The following is a 22,744-nucleotide window of genomic DNA, read 5'->3' as shown; positions in this document are numbered from 1 at the left end:
GGGAGCCAGAAGTAATTGTGGTTCCAGGAATGGCTGTGGTTGCGAGTGGTTCCTCCTGGAGAGGAGGCTGCAGGTCCCTGCAGAGCCAGGAGCTGTCCCTGGGCTGGCTCTGAGCCCTCAGCTGGTCCCTCTGTCCCTGTGTCCCTCTGTCCCAGTGTCCCAGTGTCCCTGTGTCCCTGTGTTCCTCTGTCCCAGTGTTCCTCTGTCCTTGTGTCCCTGTGTCCCTCTGTCCCTGTGTCCCTCTGTTCCTCTGTCCCTGTGTCCTTGTGTCCCTCTGTCCCTGTGTCCCAGTGTCCCTGTGTCCCTCTGTCCCAGTGTCCCTGTGTCCCAGTGTCCCTCGGTCCCTGTGTCCCAGTGTCCCTGTGTCCCTCTGTCCCTGTGTCCTTGTGTCCCTGTGTCCCTCTGTCCCTCTGTCCCTGTGTCCCAGTGTCCCTCTGTCCCTCTGTCCCAGTGTCCCTCTGTCCCTGTATCCCTGTGTCCCTGTGTCCCTCTGTCCCAGTGTCCCTCTGTCCCTGTGCCCTCCCTGGATTTCTGTGTGTAACTGGCGTGGTGTGCCAAGCAGTGCCATTCATTTCCTGCTGTTTGCTCCCTCTCCTGCCAAGGCAGCCCCAGCTCGGGGGTCTCTGGGCAGGACCAAGGCCACCAACACCCTCAGCCCCCGTGCCTGGGTGTGGGCACTGGGCACACACACCTGAGCTGTTACCTATGATTGGCACCACCTCATTTCCCTTTCACAATAAGTCCTGGAAGTAGAAAAGCACAGACAGAAGCCCACCCTGGTGCTTTTTAGCAGCTCTGTTGTGTTCATGACCTCGTGGGGTTAAGGTGTCCCAGAGGGTCCCGGGCACATGAGCTCAACCAAAGCTTGTTCAGGTTTATCCAAACAAAGTGGAGGAATGTCCCATGTTCTGTTGCAATCCTAACCCTTCTTTAAATTAGCCAAACCGGTTTCTTCTTACCTGAAAAATATGGGAAGAGGAGGTATCTGTTCTATAAAAATGCTTTCTTAAAAAAATAAATGTATTATGTTGGGATGGATTTTAATAATACTTTTAGTTGTGCCAGTATGAATAACTTTAATCTTTAAATTCCTATTACTTCTCTAATTTATAATCACACTGAAGGATCAAATGGTTTTTAACAATATATTGAAATTAGCACATGGCATTTAACTCCCTGTTTTATGCTCTCATTATAGATTTATAGCATTGAATCCTTTTATTCTGTTACTTAGAATTCCAAGTGATTAATTCAAGAAGCCCTTTCTCTTCTCAAGGCCCTTGTAGTATGGAGAGAGATGGAGATACTGAGTTACTTGGGGTGCCTCGGAAGAGGGGTCAGGATGTGCAATTTTTGTTTGTTTAGAAGATTTCTGGGTGAAAGCTGCAGTCATACCTGCAGTGGATTAAACATTCTTATAATGCAAACTTCATAGATCTGTGTTGCTGTGTGCTTTATGGTTTATTTCATTGTCAGTCTCCAGGGCACCAAATGGGCTATTTCCATCCAGTAAGTTCCAGCAAACCCCAATAATGGTTGATTCCTGCTGGTGTCCTCAAGCAGAGCAGTTCAGTGGCTCAGCTGTGTGTGTGGTTTTGTTCTGCTCTTGGCAAGCCAAGGCCAAGCCTTGGTGGGTGGGTGTCTGTGCTCCCTCTGGGAGCTCCTCAGGTGGAGGGGAAGAACTGCAGAAGAGAGCAGAAAAGCAGAAACTATTTGGAAGTCTTAGGCTGGTTTTTTTGGGTCACTCTTCCTCCCCATCCCACGCATAATTCCGTTTTTTGGATTCTGCAGGAACATGGGATCCTGCAGCAAAGTTCAGGCTCTTTATGGAAATCTGTGAAATCATGTCCAGATATTTCATGTCCTTTTTACCGATAAACAGCAGGGAAATAATTGGAATTTAAATGTTTAATCTCCTTCCAATTTTAAGCCATAGCAGCACATTTTGGTTTTCCTGCTGAGCCGAATTCCGCCCGCCCAGATTTTGTATAAACCCTGTGACACTTTTTGGTACATCCTGATGAAATGTGTTTCCTCCCCAGGGCCACGTTGGTACAACGGCAACCAAAAAAATCGATGTCTACCTCCCCCTGCACACGAGCCAGGACAAGCTGCAGCCCATGACCGTGGTGACCATCGCCAACGCCAAGGTGCACGACCTGATCGGGCTCATCTGCTGGCAATATACAAGTGAGGGACGGGAACCCAAGCTGAAGTAATGCTCTTTCTTTACTACCTCCTGACCTCTCCATTTCTCCTCTGCAGCCTTTTTAGCGTACTGAAACGGATTTCTGTGTCGGTGTTTGGAAATATAAACCCTAGCGCCTTCACATGTGGCAGTGCCCCTCTGAGCAGCACAGGGGCACCTCCAGCCATTTCTCTTTCAATTAGGGAGGGCTTGGGCCTGTAAATGAATCATCATCTCAAAACTATGTAAAAGTGATGCAAACTGTATCTCTTTTGGTGTCACAGAGGCATTTGTTATTCCATGTCCCATCTATTTTTTGCTAGTGTCCTTAATGGCTGAGATCACAAGGAGTCAGATAAAGTCCAGAGCTCCTCTCAGTCCCTCTGCTCTGCTGGAGCACTGCTGGTGGTTGGTAAGAGCTGTTCTTTTTCCTGGCAGATGACAGGAGATGCATGGAAAGGTTCTTCAGAACAGCTCACCTGAGCATCTTTCATTTTAGACCAGCTGTGTAAAATACTTCTGGTTTTGCTGGGCCATAGAACATAAAATAAGGACTTAAAGCAGTTTATTGCAGAGTTGCCAGTAGCAGTTACTGGCAGGGATGTCCCTGGTGCAAGGAGGTTGATAGTTTTGTTTGGGTTTTTTCTAGAAGAGCCAAATTTCACTTTTTTTATTGTTCCTGGAATATTGAATGAATGGGGTGGGGGTTTTTGGTCCTGAATTTCACAGCTCACTCTTTCAGCATTTTTCAGGAGCCCTGGAGGGTTCAGCAGCCCTAGCTGCTGCTGTAGCACAGCTGTGGGGGAATGGGAGTCAGGGCACTGGGGTTCCCAGGTTTGGATTTGCTGATTTCTGTTCCACAGACAGGGCATGCAAGAAAGCAGCCCCTCTTGAAAACACTTCCATGGATGTTCTTTCTTTGGATATGGATTTTTCCTTAGCTCTTCTCAACAGACATGTGAAATGTTTCTGGGGTTTAACACTTGGGTTTGATTTGTCCTTTTTTATGTTCTTGAGAAGAAATATAAAATTATTCACAGATGGTGCCATTTCATTTGCTGTTATTAATTTCTGCTCATTATATCACAAGTTCAGAGAAGTGTCCTTTGTGTATGATTAGGCTATTTTTTAATGAGTAAGCCTGCACTGATGTCAGTCTTTGGGCACACACACATTTCTCAGGAGCAGAGCAGAGCTCAAATGGAACAGCACCCGTGAGTGGAGTGTTCCATGAACCATCACTGCCCACAGCAAAAGGCAACAGTGGGAAGAAATGAATTTCACTGTCTGGCTTGAAGGATAAAATGTTATGATGTGTCAAAAAGTGCTCATGAGCAAGGAGGCTGTCCAATGTAATCAAATCTCAGGCAGAGAGAATAAAATAAAATAGATAATGGAGGCATGAGCTCCCAGGAGCACAGTCAGACACAGCAGCAGCAGCAACTGAGAGTCTGGGGACAAAGGCTCAGGCCAGAGCCCCGAGTTTCCAAGAAGTTCCTTTCCTTGTAGGTCCTTAATTATTTCTCATCATCTTTTTGTTACCATTGCTGAGTGCCAGTCCTGAAGCAAGGATTGATTTAACTGTAAACTAATTCTCATCTTTCCAAGTAAGGCAGGAGCTCGTGTAGGGTGCCCATTCTGCATTGGCCATTTGCTCCTGATTCAGTCAGGTGAGAGTGTGAAAGGACAAAATGGGGATCACTGTGGCACTGCACTGAAATCCATCTACAGAATGCCTTGGATGGGTATGCAAGGCATGCAGAGTGACAGCTATACCTGCTAGTGACACTGGGAGAATAATGAGGAGGTTTTAGACTTTATAATTAGGAGAAACAACCCCTTCTGTCTTTAGGAAAAGAATATATTACTGCCTAATTCCTTTTCCTAAAAGATAGGTGTAAGAGTCTGAAGTGAATGAGCACTAGTTGACAGCTTTGAGAACATTCTGTATTCAATTAGGCTGCCTTTTTATTATAATTGTGTTGTATTTGTCTCTATTCAGTCTCTTGGTTCCAGGAACCGCTGGCAGGGTTAGCAGCCCTGTCCCTGGCCTCCCACACATGGACCTGGGGTGTAACCCAGCATTTTCCTGCCAGCCCCTGACAGATGTGCTGGAATGATTCCACCTGCAAAAAATAAACAAAATCCCTTTCTAGGAAGAAATTAATAGTGAGATGCACAATTCAAATAGATTTGCTATTTTTAGAAGTGAAGAGTGAATCTCTCCTTTTTGTGCTGAACTTGTAAGTTCCCAGCTTCAATCTCCCTCAGCCTGGGGGAGGTTCACAGTGCAGAACAGTTTTACTCACTGGACTTTTTTATTTATTTTTTTTACCACATGGTGACTGAATGTGCGGAGGAAGGCAGCCCTTGAGTGCAGGCATCTGCAGCCCCTCTGTTGTGTGGGGTGTGAGCAGTGCTGGGATGTTCCCAGTTTGCTGGGACAGGAGCTGGTGGCACTGGGGCCTGCTGGCTGTGCTCTGCTGTGCCTTCCTCCAGCTGGGGGAACAGGGACAGGGCACAGCGGGTGCTCCCACTGCCAGAGGGCAGGGCTGGGTGGGATATTGGGCATTGGGAATGCCTGGCTGTGGGGCCCTGGCACGGGGTGCCCAGAGCAGCTGTGGCTGCCCCATCCCTGGAAGGGTTCAAGGCCACAAAGTTTCTTTGCAGAATTTCCAAAATTCAGAGTGGTGAATGTTGCTGAATTACCTTTGGTGAGCAGAATTGCAGCTTACATTAACAGCAATGCATCATTATTCCCTGTTTTCTATAATAAATGTCTTAGTCATGACAAGATGCCTATAGATCACCTGGACTAAGCACTCTCAATAAAGCACAGTTGCAACCAAAGGTTTGTGAATTAATTGAGAAAATTGCAAATCAGGTAGTCAGTGAAATAATTCATTGTCACATCCAATCAATAAACTTTGTAAATCAACTCATTTAATTCAAAAAATGATCTATATAGATCAAGCGACCAATTAAACAATTAGCATACACTTTACAATTAATTAATTTAAGCATCAATCATGCAATTAAAACTCCAAATTTAAACTGCAGAGTTTAGAAACACGCTGCCACATGCACCTTCAGCTTTACTGCATGGCTGGGGAAAGGCCTGAGTGCTGGCAGGTTTACAGTCAGAAAGAATACTTATTTTCAGGTCAATAATTTAAACTGAAGTAACATTTGAAATAGATTTCAATGTTAGGAAATTATGATTAATACCTGTTTGGTAGCTATAAATAGTTGTTTCCCTCTGGGCTCTCATCTGTGGAAAGAAAGAGGCTCAGTTCTTTATTTCTTTCACATTGTATCTGTTTCAGCTTTCTGTGTTAGTTCTGCTTGTTGGTGTTTATTAATTTGTGACTGCTTTTAGTGACTGAACTTAGGTATTTAGGAAAGGTAAGTGTTTTGCTAATCATTGCTACTGTGTTGGATAGATATTTGCTTTTCCCATAGTTCATTACCCTGCTCACCTGCCCGAGAGCACTCTCTGCTTCTCCAGCCTACAGACACTAAGCTTCCACAGTTGTTTGACCTGTGAGAAATCACAGACACCACTTGTTTGCCTTCAGCTCTGAAGTGTAGTCATCATATAAATAAATAAATTTTCACAAATGGAGAAATAGCCTTCCTGCTTTACGAAATCACAAAACTTTTACAGATTTTAGTGCATTTTAATCATCATCAGGTTTTGTTTGTGGAGCAGTGAAGGACGAAGACTGCTCTGCTCTGAGGTTTGGGGTTTTTCCATCACCGCAGGGTTGTGGCAGCAGGACACGTTGTGACCTTTGGGGACACGTTTGTGTGGTGTCACACGTTTGTGTGCCATGTGAGAGCAGTGCTCTGTGCAGGTGTCCCTGTGCAGGTGCCCCGTGCAGGTGACCCTGTCCAGGTGTCCCCGTGCAGGTGTCCTGTCCAGGTGTCCCCGTGCAGGTGTCCCGTGCAGGTGTCCCTGTGCAGGTGACCCTGTCCAGGTGTCCCCGTGCAGGTGTCCTGTCCAGGTGTCCCCGTGCAGGTGTCCCCGTGCAGGTGACCCTGTCCAGGTGTCCCCATGCAGGTGTCCCCATGCAGGTGCCCCGTGCAGGTGTCCCCGTGCAGGTGCCCCGTGCAGGTGTCCCTGTGCAGGTGTCCCCATGCAGGTGTCCCTGTCCAGGTGACCCCATGCAGGTGTCCCTGTGCAGGTGTCCCTGTGCAGGTGTCCCCATGCAGGTGTCCCTGTGCAGGTGACCCTGTCCAGGTGTCCCCGTGCAGGTGTCCTGTCCAGGTGTCCCCGTGCAGGTGTCCCCGTGCAGGTGACCCTGTCCAGGTGTCCCCATGCAGGTGTCCCCATGCAGGTGCCCCGTGCAGGTGTCCCCGTGCAGGTGCCCCGTGCAGGTGTCCCTGTGCAGGTGTCCCCATGCAGGTGTCCCTGTCCAGGTGACCCCATGCAGGTGTCCCTGTGCAGGTGTCCCTGTGCAGGTGTCCCTGTCCAGGTGTCCCCATGCAGGTGTCCCTGTCCAGGTGTCCCTGTCCAGGTGACCCCATGCAGGTGTCCCCGTGCAGGTGTCCCCGTGCAGGTGTCCCTGTCCAGGTGTCCCTGTCCAGGTGACCCCATGCAGGTGTCCCCATGCAGGTGTCCCCGTGCAGGTGTCCCTGTCCCAGTGTCCCCATGCAGGTGTCCCTGTCCCGGTGTACCCATGCAGGTGTCCCTGTCCAGGTGACCCCATGCAGGTGTCCCTGTCCAGGTGTCCCCGTGTAGGTGTCCCCGTGCAGGTGTCCCTGTCCAGGTGTCCCTGTCCAGGTGACCCCATGCAGGTGCCCTGTGCAGGCGCGGTGCCGCCACAGGCTGTGCTGAGTCACCCTGTCCCTCTGTTGCAGTGACAATGTCAGCGCCTACTGCCTGCACATCGCCGAGGACGACGGCGAGGTGGACACGGACTTCCCGCCCCTGGACTCCAACGAGCCCATCCACAAGTTTGGCTTCAGCACGCTGGCCCTGGTGGAGAAGTACTCGTCCCCAGGGCTGGCAGCCAAGCAGTCGCTCTTCGTGCGCATGTGAGTACCCGGCTGGGCACAGCCTCCTCCTCCCCTTCCTCCTCCTCCTCCTCCTCTGCCTCCCTTCTCCTGACCTCACCAACACTCGGGGCCACATCCCTTGGTGATGCTCTGCACTGAAGTGGTTTTATAGACAAATAGTTGCAGTGTGGCTCAACAACAGTGAGAAGAAAAATGCAGTAACCAAGCACACCAACTGGACTGGACATTCCCCTCCCAAATCCAGAAGAGTTTGGTGAGGGACACCCCACTCACCCCTGAGACTTCAGCTGTCTGACTTGTAGATCAAGAATAATTTGCTCTGTCCTTTGCTATATCCAGGGATATATACTGTGCTTGATCACTTTTATTTTTCTTTACTTGTGAATGAAAAATCTCTTAAACCATCAGAAGGCCTTAATTACTAGAACAAAATGCCAGGAGCATAAGCCACTTCTTACTTGGGAAAAATATTTCATGTTTGGAGCTCTTGAAATGAAAATGCTAATAGGGTTTTCCTGGTTATTGGACATTACTTACATTTCTTAGCACTACAGCTGCTTCTAGTTCTGAATAATCAGACATTTTTTCAAAAATCTGGCTTATTTAATTAGCTTTTATATTCTTTATTGTGTACTGTGTTTCTTAGCGACGTTGCAAAGCATCCTACAGAAAGCCATTGTCAGAAATCCCACATTTGTATTCCCAAAGGCCACATTCACTTTGCTCCACTGCACCAGGGCACTGGGAAATAAAATATTCTGGCCCCAGTGTTCACAAGTAAGTTATTCAAGGCTGAGATGCTGGGCTGTGCTACACTGAGGCCGTGGTGAGGAAGAGGAGGTCATTGTCAATGGACAACTCTAAATTGTTGCTGATTTCTCATCTGGATAAAGCGTCCTTCCCCAGCTGAGCCCCCAGAGCTGTCCTGGGTGCCTGAGCTGGGCTCGGTGCTCACTGCAGTGACCAGGGGTGGGTCAGGGGCTGGGGCTGCCCTTCCCATGGGGACACAGAGACCTCAGTGGGGTCTGGGGCTGGCTCACAGAGGTGGCACTGCCCTTCCTGTGACAGCCCCAAGACCTCAGTGGGGTCTGGGGCTGCCCAGCAGTTCTCTGCCTGCAGCAGGCAGCAGGAGAAGGGCCCAGCTGCAGAAAAATGCAAAATCTTTTGGTTTACCATCATTTGTGCTGATGTGAGGAGCTTCCTTCTAGCTTGGAGGTGCTGCTGTGGAGAAATAGGACAGCTGCATCATAAGCAGTGCTCTTCTGAAAGGGTCAGTTTGGTGGTGCCAACATCCGCATTTTAATTTTAAATGGCTTGTGATTACTGTGTAAATAGCTGGGTTTAAATTAGAATTTTTAATGTGTCCCCTAGAATAAAGAATTACTTGATCATCACTTGATCAAAAGGTTGTTACCTCTGTGAGTTTACATGTCTGTGCTGTCTTATTTTTGTAAGGATTTGCTGTAAATTCTATGTCTTCTTCCTCCCCTGTCACCCTACCGGTGCATGTAATTGTGGTTTTATATTTTGCATCTCTTTTTTTTTTCCTCCTCGTGCTGAAGTACTTCAGCTGCTGCCATGTCAGCCTTGTGACTTGTAATGTTTATTAATATTGAATCACTGTTGAAAAATGTTGATGCTTGTGAGGAGCTCCGTGCTGGGGCCGCGCTCCTCCTCGCGGGCTGAGCCCCGCCAGGGACCCCCTTCTGCAGGACATGTTTGAGCAGAAACAGTTTGCAGAACTTTACACACTTCACTCCTGCCAAGGCAAACTCTGAGCCGCTCGAGTCAGTTGTAAATACCCAGAGGTGGTGGCTGGAAGTAGCCCACAGTGCAGTTTATATTCCGAGCTGGATGTGGATGTCTTTGTGGCTGTACAGAGTAGTAAATAATTGAGTTTGATTAGGGAGAGGGACCTCATTATCCCCCCACCTGTGCCCAGCTGGTAGGGGAGGGTCGAAATGAAGCCATTAGCTGTCGCTCTTACTGGCATCTCAAAGAGCTCAAATACATCTGTGTCTTATTTTCTTTTCTGGCACAATCAGTCGAGCAAGCTAAGCAGGCATGACCGAATTTGGCAAGTTCCAAGGACTCTGGCAAAGTTACACAAGGAGAAGAAGGAGGGCAGTCGTGCTGGCTGCTCGGTGCCCATTAGTCTAGCGAGCTGTGTGTTTGGAAGGTGGCTGCTGTGGAGAGCAGGGCTTTGTCCAGCCCCGGGCACGGCACCCGCACACGGCCCCGCGCTCCATCGGGGCTTTGCCGGGAGAGGCAAACAGAGTGCCACATCCGTGGGAATACAGGCTTCTCGAGGTGCTGAGCTCATACCTGAACGGCTTAAAATAAATCCGTACCACCATCAGGGCTTTTTCCCTTGGAAATTTTATTGTTGGAACGTGACACACTCAATCTAATGGTGTTTCGAGGAGCTGTAGCTCAGCTGCCAGTTGGCACACAGAGCAAATTTGGCATCCAGTTCTTCTGCTCTGTAGCACTTTTTTTCTGTTTTGATATTGTACTTAAATTGCTTTGACTATTATATACAAATTTTCAAAGCCGTACCCAATAGTTTAAGGTTTGAAACCCTTTTAAAATACCAGACTTGCATTGTGCTTTTGCAAATTCAGTTCAAAGCCCTGAAATGTGTTTTTTCTTGGACTCCAGCAGCAGTCCCCAAAAGGCCTGTTCCTGATTTGTGCATGGGGGTGGGTAATCTGCAAAGTACATTTTAGAATATTCATATAAAATTTCAGACAGTTAATGTGGGTGCAAAATTAAGAGTGTGGCTCCCAGGATAGTGGAGAGGGAGGGGTAGGAGGGCATCAGAACACTTGATAGAGGGCCAAGGACTGCTATAGTGGTGTTAAAATGCAGCCAGTTGAACTCAATAGTGCACAGAGCTATGCAAGGCCAATCTGAGATGCACAAAAGCAGGTCACTCAGGCTCAGAATAAAAATTGTGGCTGGTATTAGTTAGTCCAGTTCCTATCACTGTGCACATTATCTAAAAAATTACCCAGCTTAAGCTAAGTCCATTGCATCAGCTGGGATTTTGAGTCTTAAGTCTGACTTTGTGCTGATCGGTTGGAAATTGCTATTAGTCACTCCCAGGCACTTCCAGCCATGCCAGCTGGTTATGCAGTGAGCTTTAAGTGCTATAAATTCCACTTCTGGAAAGTAAATTCCACTTCTGTGTTAAGAAAAAAAAAGAAAAAAAAATTAAAATTGCTCTAGATTGGAAAGGAGCTTTTCAAAAAGTTCTCTTCTCATTCAGAGCAGAAACCCTTTGTCCTTGCAGTGTGGGCTGTTTTGTTTTGTGGCAGAAGGGGGGACCCTGCCTGTTCCCCTGGCACCTCAGCACCACGAGGAGAGCTTCTGCCTGTGCTGCTGCTTGCCTTTCCCTCTCCTGAACCTTGCCACCCTGGCTCCAGCACGGAGGCTGTAAAAGAAGATGGAAAGCCAAGTTACTGCAGAATGATCACTATCATTAACATTCACGGGTGGTTCACTTATCATTCCTGACTGCACAGACATGGCAGCCGTTATGAAACGTCCACAGGTGTAGCACGATGATACATATTACATTGTGCCACAATGGATTTATGTATTCTGTAACAAAAGAAAAGTGTAATGAAAAAATACAGAAGGTAATCCTTTATTCCTCCACTGCACAATTTATCAGTAATGCCTGTGGATGATAAGTGCCAGGGATTTCCTTTGCTTGATTTAACCTTGTCACCCAGGTATGTTTTTGCAAAATGACAGAAAATACAAGCTAAGGAATTTCTTTGGCTTCCAATTTGCCAGCAGCACTTTTAATTGATTGACCAGCATCTGCTTGTCTGTCCTATTTTCAGTGTGTTGACCTAAAAGGAAGGTATCACACCTTAGCAGAGGGAGGTAAAACACATTGTTAGTGATTGCAATTAGGGATTGGACTGAGTGAGGGCAGTCCATGCCCATGGCCAGGGCAGAGCACGCTGGGCAGTGGTGGGCTGAGGTGGCTGTGTGTTTCTCCAGCCCAGCCTGCTCTGCTGGGGCACACCAGGCAGGGCTGGGCTGGGCTGGGCTGGGCTGGTGGTGCTCCAGAAGCTCCAGTGCTGAGCACAGCTCCAGGACACCTGGCAGCGTGTCCAGTGCCAGGACAAGGAGCAGGGGCCTTAAACTAAACCACAGCAAGTTCCACCTCAACGTGAGGAAGAACTCCTTTCCATGGAGGGTGGCAGAGCCCTGGAACAGCTGCCCAGGAGGGGCTGGAGTCTCTCTCTCTGGAGACATCCCAGACCCACCTGGCCGCGTTCCTGTGTCCCCTGCCTCGGGTGACCCTGCCTGGGCAGGGGATTGGACAGGGGGATCTCCAGGGGTCACTTCCCACCCCAGCTAATCTGTGGTTCCACGGGGCTTCTCCTCTGGGCACAGAACCGTGCCCTGACTCTGGCCTGGCCCCAGGATGACGACAGGAGCTCTTTGGTCTGGGCTTAAGTCCACCCCGGCTCAGATGTGAGGGGTTGCCGAGTGCTGAAATGCTGCTCTGACGTGGTGGTGGTGCCTTGTGAGAGGGAGCCGGGGCAGGGAGGGCAGCAGCTGGAGCAGGGTGGGGGTCCAGCCCCTCTGGCTCTGCTCCAGAGCAAACAGCCAAGAGTTTACAAGAGCGGGGCGCGCTCCGCGTCCCACCGCTCCTGCCAAGCACTCACTCGCGGCTCGCACACTAAATATAGCCAAACACACAGGCTTTCTTATTTTGCTTTGATCAGTAAAATAAACTTTCAGAGATTGTTCTGGGATGAGATCCAGCTTCTGAGGCAAAGAATGGCCATGGCTCGGGCAGGGGTTAGTAATGGAGTGTCAGGGAAATCAGCCTGACAGTTCTCAGGCCAGCTGCTCAATGGAGAGGGCCGGCTGAGCTGGGCCAGCCCGGAACACGGGCGGGAGCGCAGCAGCCTGCGCTCTTCAGCAGCTGAAGTGTCAGGAACTGAGACAGAATCTTCCATTTTTGGGACGTTCCTGATCGTGGGAGTGTGAGCAGCCCTGAGCTGGGGCCATCTGCCAATGGCCACTCTGTGCCCAGGGGGAAGGGGGCTGCAGGCCCTGCTCTGTTTGGGTGAACAATGTTGAGAAGCATTTTGTGCAAAGGGGACAATTGTGACGCCGGCTGTTTTGGCCATCGCGGGTTATGGAAGCCTTCTGTTGCCTTTGCAATTTCTTTTTTCCCTGGAATATTTTAATTTATTTCCCTGTACTTTGGTTGGAGTTTTCTGGAACATTCCTGTAGATATTGCAGAGCATTGTATGAATTACCTGGAGGCACCAGGTGTTGTGATGGTCTGGTCCAGCATGGAGGGCTTTTCATGCAGCACTTCAACGAGAAACCTTGTGTTGTTTGAATAAAAGCACAAAGGTAGTTTCCTTTTTGTGATTATAACTGTAGAATAGGTTTTTCACTTTAAAGAATCCCCTGAATCTTGCTCAGCAGGGCAGCTGGGACTGAAGCAGTGAGGCTTTTGGGAAGCGAGGGATTGGCCAGGTAAAGGGCAGGTGTGTGGTGCTCGTGCAGGTCATGGGGCTTCACAGCAGCTTCAAGGGAAATTGCTCCTCAGTGGAGTGCTGGGGAAGATCTCTGCTCATTGCAGGCGTTAGCCCCTGAGCCCTGGGCTGTTCCCAGGACAGCAGTGTCACCTGCAGTGGCACTCCCTCCCTCAGCTCTGCTCCTGCTGCGCTGAACACGCGGCACAAACAGAGGGAAAAGCAGATGCATGAAAAGGTTGGGATTATTTGGTTTGAAGACGAGTAAGATAGAGTTATAAATAATAAATGGTCTGGAGAACATAAATTTGGGCTTTTAGGCAGTTTCATTTTGCCAGGAACAAAGGGAATTGAAAATGAAATTCAGATGAGACCAACGCAGAGCCGAGGAGAGGGAAACGGCGTCTCACACCAGCGAGGGGGGACAGGGGGACATGTCCTGAGCCCAGGCTGGATGCTGCTGCCAGGGCACGGGTGGCCCCAGGACAGCGAGCTGTGAGCAGCACGTGGCCAGGCAGGGGCTCCTGGCCCCTGGGTCACGCTGCAGTCGGTGCAATGAGCAGTGAGTGGTGAGGGCTCTGTCCTGGCTGGGTCACCATGGGCTGGGGATGCCGTGTCTGATGTGACCTGAGCTCCAGCCTCTGGTCCCAGCATTTGTGTTTCAAAGTGACATGTAATATGGGTTTGTTTTGCAGGATGTACTTGTGTTGCTTGGATTGCTTTCGCCTGCCAGTTGCTTTTAAAAATATTCCAGCTGTGCTGTTCATATAGAGCTGTACTCCCTGATTAAAATTCCTGGTTGCCAGATACAAGGCTCCTCCTCCTGCCCAAATAGCTTTGCAAACCAGTTTTTTCCATGCAGAGCAATCTCTCCGGAGGGAGCCTTCAGCTCTCGGATTTCCCTGGAACTGTCTGCAGTGACATCTACTGACATGAGCCGAGACTGACTGCGAGGGCTAAGGGGCAAAATTTACTGATCTGCTCATTCAGAGTCTCTTCTATTATATTGTCATCTTCTGTGCTGCCCCAGGGGTGCCCCTCTCGGTGTCTGTGAGCAGTGTCCCCCACAGCTGTCCCCATGCTCCTTGCAGTCCTTCCCCTGTGTGGCCTCTCCCAGGGGTGATGGCCAGGACAAGGACCCACTGCCTTGGATCTTTCTGGGAGATTTTGTGCCTTTGTGTTCACAAACGTGTGTCCAAAGGAGCCCCGTTAGGCTGGGAATAATGCATTGAAGCAGTACCCTGATAGTGCTGCAAAGCTGCAGTCACTGAGGGGTGTGCTGGCCTTGTCCCTAAGGGTTTGTTACGTGTGGGACACGGGTGAAAATGCCACTGCAAGCAGCTTTTCTGTAGTGTGCTGTAAGGCACAGACACGAGCTGAGGAGATGAGGAGCCCCCCAGGTACACTGGCTCATTTTTCTCTTCTAATGCTGAACGCCAAGTGATCAAAAATAACAATAAATTAGGAAAATCCTTACACCCCTTGCCTTAAATCTCACCCCATTTTGGCTGGTTTTGTCTCTGCCTTGCTCAGGCAGTTTGCTTGGTTTCTCCCTTTAACTTCCCTTTCCAGCCCAAGTTCGTTAACCGTGTGCCTAACGAGTGCTTTGCTTGAAGCTAACGAGGGCTGCGGGGAGCTGCCAGTGATGATTGTTTTGTAAAACTGCATGTGCATCTGTCTTGCAGAAATGCTGCTCATGGATTCTCACTTATTCAGGTGGACAGTATGAAGGTCACCATGAAGGATATCTTACAAAAGGCCTTAAAGAGAAGGAAGGGATCACAGAGAGGCTCAGGTGGGTTATTTATCGTATTTTCTAGAGGGCAGGGTGTTTTCTCCACGAGTATATTTTATATCTCTTTTTAACCATTGTGAACGTTGCTCAGGTTTTGGGGGGTTGTGTCCCAGCCCCACTCACAGCAGTTCTGTGCACAGGTCTGTGCTCTCCATGCTGGCACAAAGCTGGCAGTGCAGGAGCTGCGTAATGTTTGCTGCAGAGCAGTATATCCATTCCTGCAAATATTTATTTATGATAACAAAGCCATTTGCATTCAAGACCAGTTCATGGTAATTTGGGATGATGGGTAGAAGCGCAGCAAGTCCAGCCCATGATAGAGTTTGTATGTATACTTCTAATTTATGTAAGAAAATTATGCTTAGTGTGATTTTAAATAATTTCAAGAATTCGTTGTTACTTGTAGTGAAAAATTTACTTTCTGCAATGTTATCAAAATAGTGCTGTTATAGTTAAGGCATATGAACACTTAAAAAAGGAAAATGTACAGTGCTCGTATTTCTGTTTTAGCAATGTTTTTCTGGGGGGTAGATGTGCATTCACATATATGTTAGTGTATATATTTCAGAAGTATAAGGCCAAGAGATCTTTCCAGCAACAAGAAATAATTACTGAGAGAAATTGCACCGAGTCTTGTCACGCAACAAAGGAACTTTAATATAAACCCATCTATATAGTGGGAAAGATAAGGATCTTGTCTTTGTAAATGAATGAAACCTCCTTATACACCCTCAGTTTTAACTATGGGAAAAGAAAATAAACCCCGTTCTCCTTAGAAAAAGTAGTTCAGTGCAGTTTTTAAATGCGTGTATAATCTGTCATGGATTTAATTAGCTATCTTCAGATGAGAGCTGAAGTTTTAATAAAAGTTAGAAGAGATAACACAGTGAAGGACACGGATGAGCTGTCTCAAGGCCATATTCCAAGGGAACGATAAGAGCTGTAAAAAATGGCAGAGAGGAGCAATTGAATGGAGCAATGAAAATCTGATTCTCGTAAAAAAGCAAAGGGGGGGGAGGAGGAGAGGAGCAGCGCTGGGGGGAGAGGAGCCCCGGCAGGCTGCGGCAATTTGGAGGGGGGCCAGCAGCCATCGCTCAGGCCGGCTGCGCGCCGCGCTCCAGATGTGCCAGCGGCACCCGCGCCCCGCCAGCTGACTGCGCCGTGTGATAACCCGCTCTCTGGATGCCCATCGCTGGCCGCAGAGATAGAATTAAATGATGATGATCTTCCCACAAGTTGGGAGAGGAAACAATGCATATAAATCTTGATTTCATCTCAGCGTGAGAAGTCTTTATCCATCATCACTCATAATGAACAAGTCGTTAGCGGCGATGAATGGCGGTGGGGTTTTTTCAAACACCTCTTTTGTTCACTTTTTGGGTGACTTTTATTTATTTCCTGGGGTCAGATTTCCCTTCCCTGAAGGGAGGTTGCTAAAGGATTCACTTAGCTCAGTCTTTAAACTGCTTCCCCCCTTCGTGTAACAGATGTTTTATTCTTTGTCCATCTGAAATTTGATTCTGCTTTGACTCTGTTATTTTTGCTCAGTAGTTTAGAGTAGGAATGGACCTGGCATTTCTTCCTTCAGCTAATACATTCACCTCTGCTGCCTTGGCCCTCCTGCTCAGAACCCTTTTCAGGAACAGGGTATATAGGGATGTATCAGAATTTTTTATTAACATTAACTTAGCTTATCCAAACCTTTCCTTATTCCCAGTTACATCCCTGGATCCATCCAGGCTGTTCCAGCCCCATCTGCCACGGGCTGGCCATGCTGTGAGGGCAGGGAGAGCTCAGGATGCCACCACAGTGGGCACACAGAGACTGGAGCAGGAGAAAAAGGAGAGATTTTGCCATCATTTCTCACCTGCCCCCAGATCCCTCACCATTGCAGAGGATGTGCCTCTCGCTGTCACTGGGAGATGCAGGGAAAAATGGAATTGCAGATCAGAGCATTAGCACTGCACAGGCCTGGGCCAGGGTGCTTCAGGTCATTATTAACCAGTGGATTAGGATGTCAAAGTTCTGAATAAAAGATAAGACATAATTTAGGAGAAACATTTCTCCTCATTCAGCAATGTTTCCTTTAAAGCTGATTGGTCTGATTTTTAAAAAGTCATTACTAAAAATAGGCTGGACGTGTTTATTTAAAGTTTTTGGAATATTTTAATAATACAGAAATGCCCGTGAGCTTTTCTGCCTGTCTTCAGTGGGTCTCCAGATCAGCCTTTTCAGGACAGATGAATTTATTGCATTGCAGCTTAGGCTGTTGTCAAGTACTGGTAGAAGCAGTTGCTTTCTGATCTGTTTTCACCACTGACTTACAGGACATTTTTCAGACTGGTCCTGAATTGGCAGGAAAATGCAAACCTGGGTTGGCTACTTTGGGTGAGGAAAACTTGAGGAATTCCTGTGGTGCAATTGGGAAGGGTTTGTTCAGCATGACTAGGGCTAAAACACTAGGCTAGCGTTCTCCAAATACTTTGTTCAGCCAGTAAAGATTATTTGTTGCAGCAAAATACTGATCAGTAGGAGACAGAAATGGGCTAGAACCTTTTCTTCATAGAAAGGGCCTGAAAAAACAGCAGCAATATTCTGACTGTGCCTAGTTCTGTTTAGATAAAATTATTGCAAACTGTTCAAACTATTTCACCTTCCTTGCAATTCTTCTTTCTTAGTGTCTCAGGGCTTTTGACGTATGAACTCTGACCATTTTTAAATGATAATATTTGAGCCAGCCAAGGGGAAGGGCAGGTGGTGCAGGACCTGGATGTGCTGTAGCTCAGAGAGCCTGGCCCCAGTCCTCTCCTGGAGGACGTGGCTGTCCTGCAGCAGGACAGGGGGACCTGGTGACCTGTCCCACCACAGGCACCCACGGGGGTTAATGGAGCACTGGATCATCTCTGCCACGTGCCCAGATCACCAACTGGGAGAGGCACAGGAATGGCTGCAAGTTAGCAAAGAGCCTGTAACAACCAGTCAGTGCTGCACACTGGAGAAGATAAATCTGCAGAGGAAATGGTTGAGGCAGATGTTTAATTAGTTGGAGCCAGGCTGGATAAATCAGGATAGGAGCTGTCTATGCAGATACGCCGGTGTGCCTTCCCTTCCTCTGGGCTGGTGTCACTGCCTTTAGAAACAAACTGTTCTTTCTGCTGAGAGAGAAGCAGCAGCAGGAGTCGTACAGCCTCTCCCTTACTGTAATGGATTCCCCTGTGTACACTCATAAAACAGAAAATGTAATTGATGTTTTCTTATGGTAATGAAAACTAACGAAGTCGAATACTTTATCATCAATTTGTTTAACCTATTGCGTGCTCAGCAGCGTGTATTGCACAGGCATATTTCATGGGAGGGCTAGAAATAAAACTGCAGTTCTGGGATGGGCTTCTAGGGGAGACTGGTCTAATCCAGGATGGGCCACCTTGAGGGGGCTCGGGGGCATTGCTCGTGCAAGAGGGTTTTCTGAAAATAGCTGAGATGGGAGAGAAAGAGCCGAGGATGGGCACAGAGAGGGGAGCTGGAATCTCCATCAGCGCCACAGGGACCTGGCTGGGCACTGGGATAACAACCCTTGGAGAACCCTCCTGTCCAGGGGCAGTTTAAGGATTGTTTTGTATAATCCTGCCATGCCTACATCTCCTTTCTGTGTGCACTTCAGCAGCTGATGGTGTAAATACAAAATCTCTCTGCAGTGTGGCAGATCTGCAGAAAAGAACTCACATGCTGGAGATTGGGAGCGTAAGAACTTCCTGCTCTCCTTGAATTTATCAGTAAAAATGTCAGATACCGTGCTGTCTGGATTTTGAACAGCTCTAATAACGAGTCCTGAAAAGCTGTTTTAGAAGGTGAGATTGGGGTGTTTTAGTGCTTGGGATAATTCTGCTCCCCAGAGATCAGTTACCATTAACTTCTGGAGCAGGTAGCTGTTGGGCACGCTTGGAATCCCACCCTCAGCTTGGCAGAGGAGGCTTTGTAGGTCGTACAGATCAGGTTGCAGAGCTGTAAAACACCATTACCCCTGGAACCTGATTTGCTTTACTGGGATATGATTTTCCTGCTCGCTCACTCTGGTGCGTGTTTCTGCTGGTGTTACTTTCACCAGTACTCAGTGTTACCCCATTAACATGTAAGAAATCTGGGTTGTGGTAGGTGTGCACTTTAAATCCTGCTTTTTTAGGAGGCTCAGAGGGACCAAGGCAGGCACAGCTCTTCCAAGGGGGAAGGCAGAGCCCCTGCTCTGCTCCCAGGGCTCAGCTGGGGCTGGGGCTCACAGCAGCCCACAGAGTGCAGCAGGCAGGAGATCTCGTCAGGCTTTTTATATCTGCACCAAAGCCTGCACTCAATATCACCTGAAAAATATGTTTGCATGGATTACGATTTTAAGAACATAGGAGAGATGGTGACTTCATCCTTGATACTTCATGTATCTTGATGCCATGGTGATTCTCAAATTAAATATGTGCAGGAACTATATGTACACTTGGAAGTCATCTCCCTGCCTGTGAGCTGTCTCATTCCTGCTGCTCTTCCACAAACACATTCCCTGGGACGCCAGTTGCCTTCTCCTCCAGAGCTCAGCTGAATGGACTATAAATACTAATGTAAAGTAAATAACAATGCAGAGAGAATGTGTGCAGAGGCTTTGTTTTCAAACAAATTAAGCATCGATGTCAGTATATAAAAACCGAATGTTCTTAGAAGGAGATGAGAGACAAAACTAAACAACATAAAATGCTGAAATGTTGGAATAATCCTGCCTGCTCCTGGTCCGTGTCAGCCTCTCTCCATCTGAAATTTCTCGTGAACAGAGAAGTCTCCTCTGATTAATCTTGTCTGATTTCAAGTAGAAATTCTTTGCAGGGTGAACATGCTACTGATTATTATTTAATAGCTGCCTCCGACTGCAAACATCCCCCGACCAGAAAGGCTCAGTCCTTTTAAGAACAAAATGCTCTACAAGTTTAATTGTTATAAACAAAACCTTCTGCCAACATTGCACAGACGTGACCTGTATTTTCCGTAGGTTAGAGGGAGAGTTATTAGCTCAGTGTTCTGTGAGTTTGGAGAAAGATTAATACTTTTTCAATAAATGAAAACAGCTGCTTTGCAATAACATTCAAGTCCCTAACAGCTGTCAACCAGTGCTTTTTGCATTCTTTAAAATGTGTAAAGTGACCAAAAATAGTTTAAAATAATCTTCCTGGTCTGTTTAAGTGTATTATTTCACTGCCACAGGAAGCTGAATAATAAGAAAAGAGAAAGATTCAAGAAACAGGCGCAGGACTTAAAGATAAAAGCCTCCATATCATATTTTAGTCCCTACACCAGAATCAGAGGAGTTGCAGCTGCCCAGGGCAGGGAAAGGAGCCTATTCCACCCCTGGTTCCTGGGAGCACAGTCTGTTACAGAGCCAGGTTTTATTGCCATGGTTTGGATTTGTTCACACAAAGTTCGGGTTACCCTCAGAACCTGGGGATCCTCAGATGAAGGGTTCTGCTTGGGGCTCATCTTTGTGTGAGGAGCAGCTGGGGAGGAGAGCTCTGAGTTGTGTTTGAAAATTCAGTTTCTGACATGTCAGTGTCAGCACCACATTTAATGTCAAATTTCGTGACTTAAATGTTCTAAAGCAGCTGCTGGAGGAGCTGTGGGCCTTGCTGGGGTTTTCCTTTCTCATCCTACCTTGTTGGTGGGAGAGCAAGACAAAAAATGTCTGTAAAGGGAGGTGTGTGTGTATTTTGATTGCACATATATGTATTTATTTATACATTTAAAAAAAAGAGAATTAGAAAGATAAACCATGTAAAGCTGCAGCCCTGTGGATTAAAGCATTTCTAACAGATGAACTACAGTTAGAATAAACTGTCATTAAAGTTTGATACTGTCACGGAATGATGGTAACTGAGGAGTTTAAATTTAAAAGTAAATATGTTCGAGTAGGCGATGCATATGTTTGCTCTGACTCTTTCTGGGATGGAAGCCCCAGCATCTGTGACAGTGAAAAGCCAATTAATTTGTGTTTCCTTGTGTTCACACTCGTGCTTTTCTGCTTAATGGTAGTTGTGAGTGGCTCTGGCTCCGGGTGCTTTGTTTTGGATCATTACAGCAGCCCTGCAGAGCCTGGTGCAGGGTATGAGCAGCTCTACCTGCAAACCCCTGTGCCCTGCCTGCAAACCCTGCAGGGATCCTGCAAACCCCTGTGGGATCTCTGCAAACCCCTGTGCCCTACCTGCAAACCCCTGTGCCCTACCTGCAAACCCCTGTGCCCTACCTGCAAACCCTGCAGGGATCCCTGCAAGGACCTCAGGGATCTCTGCAAACCCCTCTGGGATCTCTGCAAACCCCTGTGCCCTACCTGCAAGGACCTCAGAGATCCCTGCAAAGCCCTCAAGGTCCCTGCTGCTGCCAGGGGGCTCTGCCTTACCCGGGCATGGCTGTGCCAGCATTCCCAGGGCTGTGCTGGCATTCCCAGGGCTGTTCCAGCATTCCCAGGGCTGTGCCAGGATTCCCAGGGCTGTGCTGGCATTCCCAGGGCTGTTCCAGCATTCCCAGGGCTGTTCCAGCATTCCCAGGGCTGTGCTTGGCTCCCCTCACCGCTCCCAGCCAGGGCTGATGCTGGAAGGGGCAGAGCTGCTCCCTGCCAGTTTTGGGGGTGCTCCCTGGAGCAGGGTGAGCCCCTGGGTGCAGAGGGGCCATGGAGCTGCTGGGAATGATTTCCTCGTGCCCAAGCCCGGCTCAGCTCTGCAGCAGGATGATTTATTTCTCCCGCTCCCCCTTTCCCTCTCCCCAGCCCGTGATGCTGAGCAGACCCCGCCGTGCTGGTGCAGGGGAGCAGCTCACTGGGAATGCCGTGTGTGAATAGTTGGTCAGAGCAGCAGTGCCTGTTTGCCCTGTGCCTTGGGCTGGGGACGGGCTGCGTACCAGCCCAGGAGAATTTTTCATGCCCTCGTCCAAAATGAAGGTGAAATATTGAAGAGTTTTGGGTCTGTTGGTATTGAATCCATGTGGTTACTGGTTCTACTGGTTTGGTAATAATGCTGTAATTCAGGTGACATTTTAGGGCCAGGCTGAGAGCGGGGCAGCTGCAGAGTTTAAAATAAAATCTGTATATTGGATTTCTGCTGTAGGTGCTTTACATTATAGATCAAACATGACGATTTTGTCTCAGCTTTTTTTAGAGCTGCACATTGCTAATGCAAAAAGGTAGCAATTAAGTAAAACCCTTGTGTTGAGCTGTGCACAGCCCGCGTTGCTGCTGGCCGTGCTGCACGTTTGCTGTTCCCCAGAAAAGCAATCCAGAAATGAAGTGTTTGTTTCTTTTTAAGGGGCTTTTGACTAAATTCTTTAATTTCACTGGCTGTCAAGGTAGTGTTAAGTAAAATAGGTTTGAACTGCTGTAGTTTTTGTGTACTGGACTAGATGTCAGAAACCTTTGCCATCACTGGAAATTCTGTCACTCTGGATTTACTATCTGTTTCCCACAGCTGAATTCCTGAGCAGTGTGATTTAACACCTTGGCTCTCCATCAACCAGGCCTGGCATTTATTTGAATGCATTACACCACTGGTTTCCATAAACTATTTTACAATTGTTTCATATAAATGACTGTTTATTTCTACAAAAACCATCTGTATTTCTGTGGAGAGCGGCAGATAACTGTGTGTAAAATTCGGTAATGTCACAACAGTGCAAGTTAAGGAAAAACAGATTGGGCTAAAAAAAACCTCTCGTGCTTGTGCATAACGTTAAAAGTTTGTTTTCACTATTTAAATATCTTTATTTATTAACCAGTATTTGCATTTGTAATGATAAAATCTTTATTCCACTTCAGAGGTGTTGAGGGGCTTTGGGGATTTTTAGCGGATAAACAGATTTAAGACGTCCTCGCAGCAGCAGGATTGGAGATGTAAACATTCTGCTCTGCAGCCAGTTCCTCTCTCACTGTTTACATATTTTCCGTTGTTTTATTGTCATTGCCAAGCACACAATGGAATCCTGCCCCTTCTGTCATGTTCTGAGAAGGCTCCTGAGCCCTCTCCCTGTTCCCCTTTCTCCGCAGTGCACTGACCCTGCTCCTCCCTCTGCCCTTTTGCTGTGGCCAGTGCTGATCCCCTGGGCCATGTCCAGCACCCAGGGCTCCCCCAGGCCTCCCCAGGGACCAGGAGCTGCCTCGGTTTCCCCCTCCCAGCCAGCACCCAAGGAGCCTCCACACTGAGCTA

The 22,744-nt window shown here is 48.0% G+C and overlaps 1 protein-coding gene across 4 annotated transcripts in view; it reads left to right on the top strand.

The window, feature by feature from the left end:
• The window catches only part of MAPKAP1 (MAPK associated protein 1), an 81,952-nt gene that overhangs the window by 31,785 nt on the left and 27,423 nt on the right, over positions 1-22,744 (top strand). For all 4 annotated transcript variants that reach the window (XM_074556043.1, XM_074556040.1, XM_074556041.1 and 1 more), the window contains 3 exons: positions 2,043-2,215; positions 7,052-7,228; positions 14,416-14,525. In XM_074556043.1, coding sequence (XP_074412144.1) covers positions 2,043-2,215; positions 7,052-7,228; positions 14,416-14,525 — 460 coding nt within the window. The remainder of the gene's footprint in view (positions 1-2,042; positions 2,216-7,051; positions 7,229-14,415; positions 14,526-22,744) is intronic.

Source organism: Zonotrichia albicollis, chromosome 21, assembly GCF_047830755.1.
Source record: "Zonotrichia albicollis isolate bZonAlb1 chromosome 21, bZonAlb1.hap1, whole genome shotgun sequence".
Lineage (NCBI taxonomy): Eukaryota > Metazoa > Chordata > Aves > Passeriformes > Passerellidae > Zonotrichia > Zonotrichia albicollis.
The sequence above is the reverse complement of the archived record's forward strand: the minus strand, read 5'-3'. Positions and strand labels throughout refer to the sequence as shown.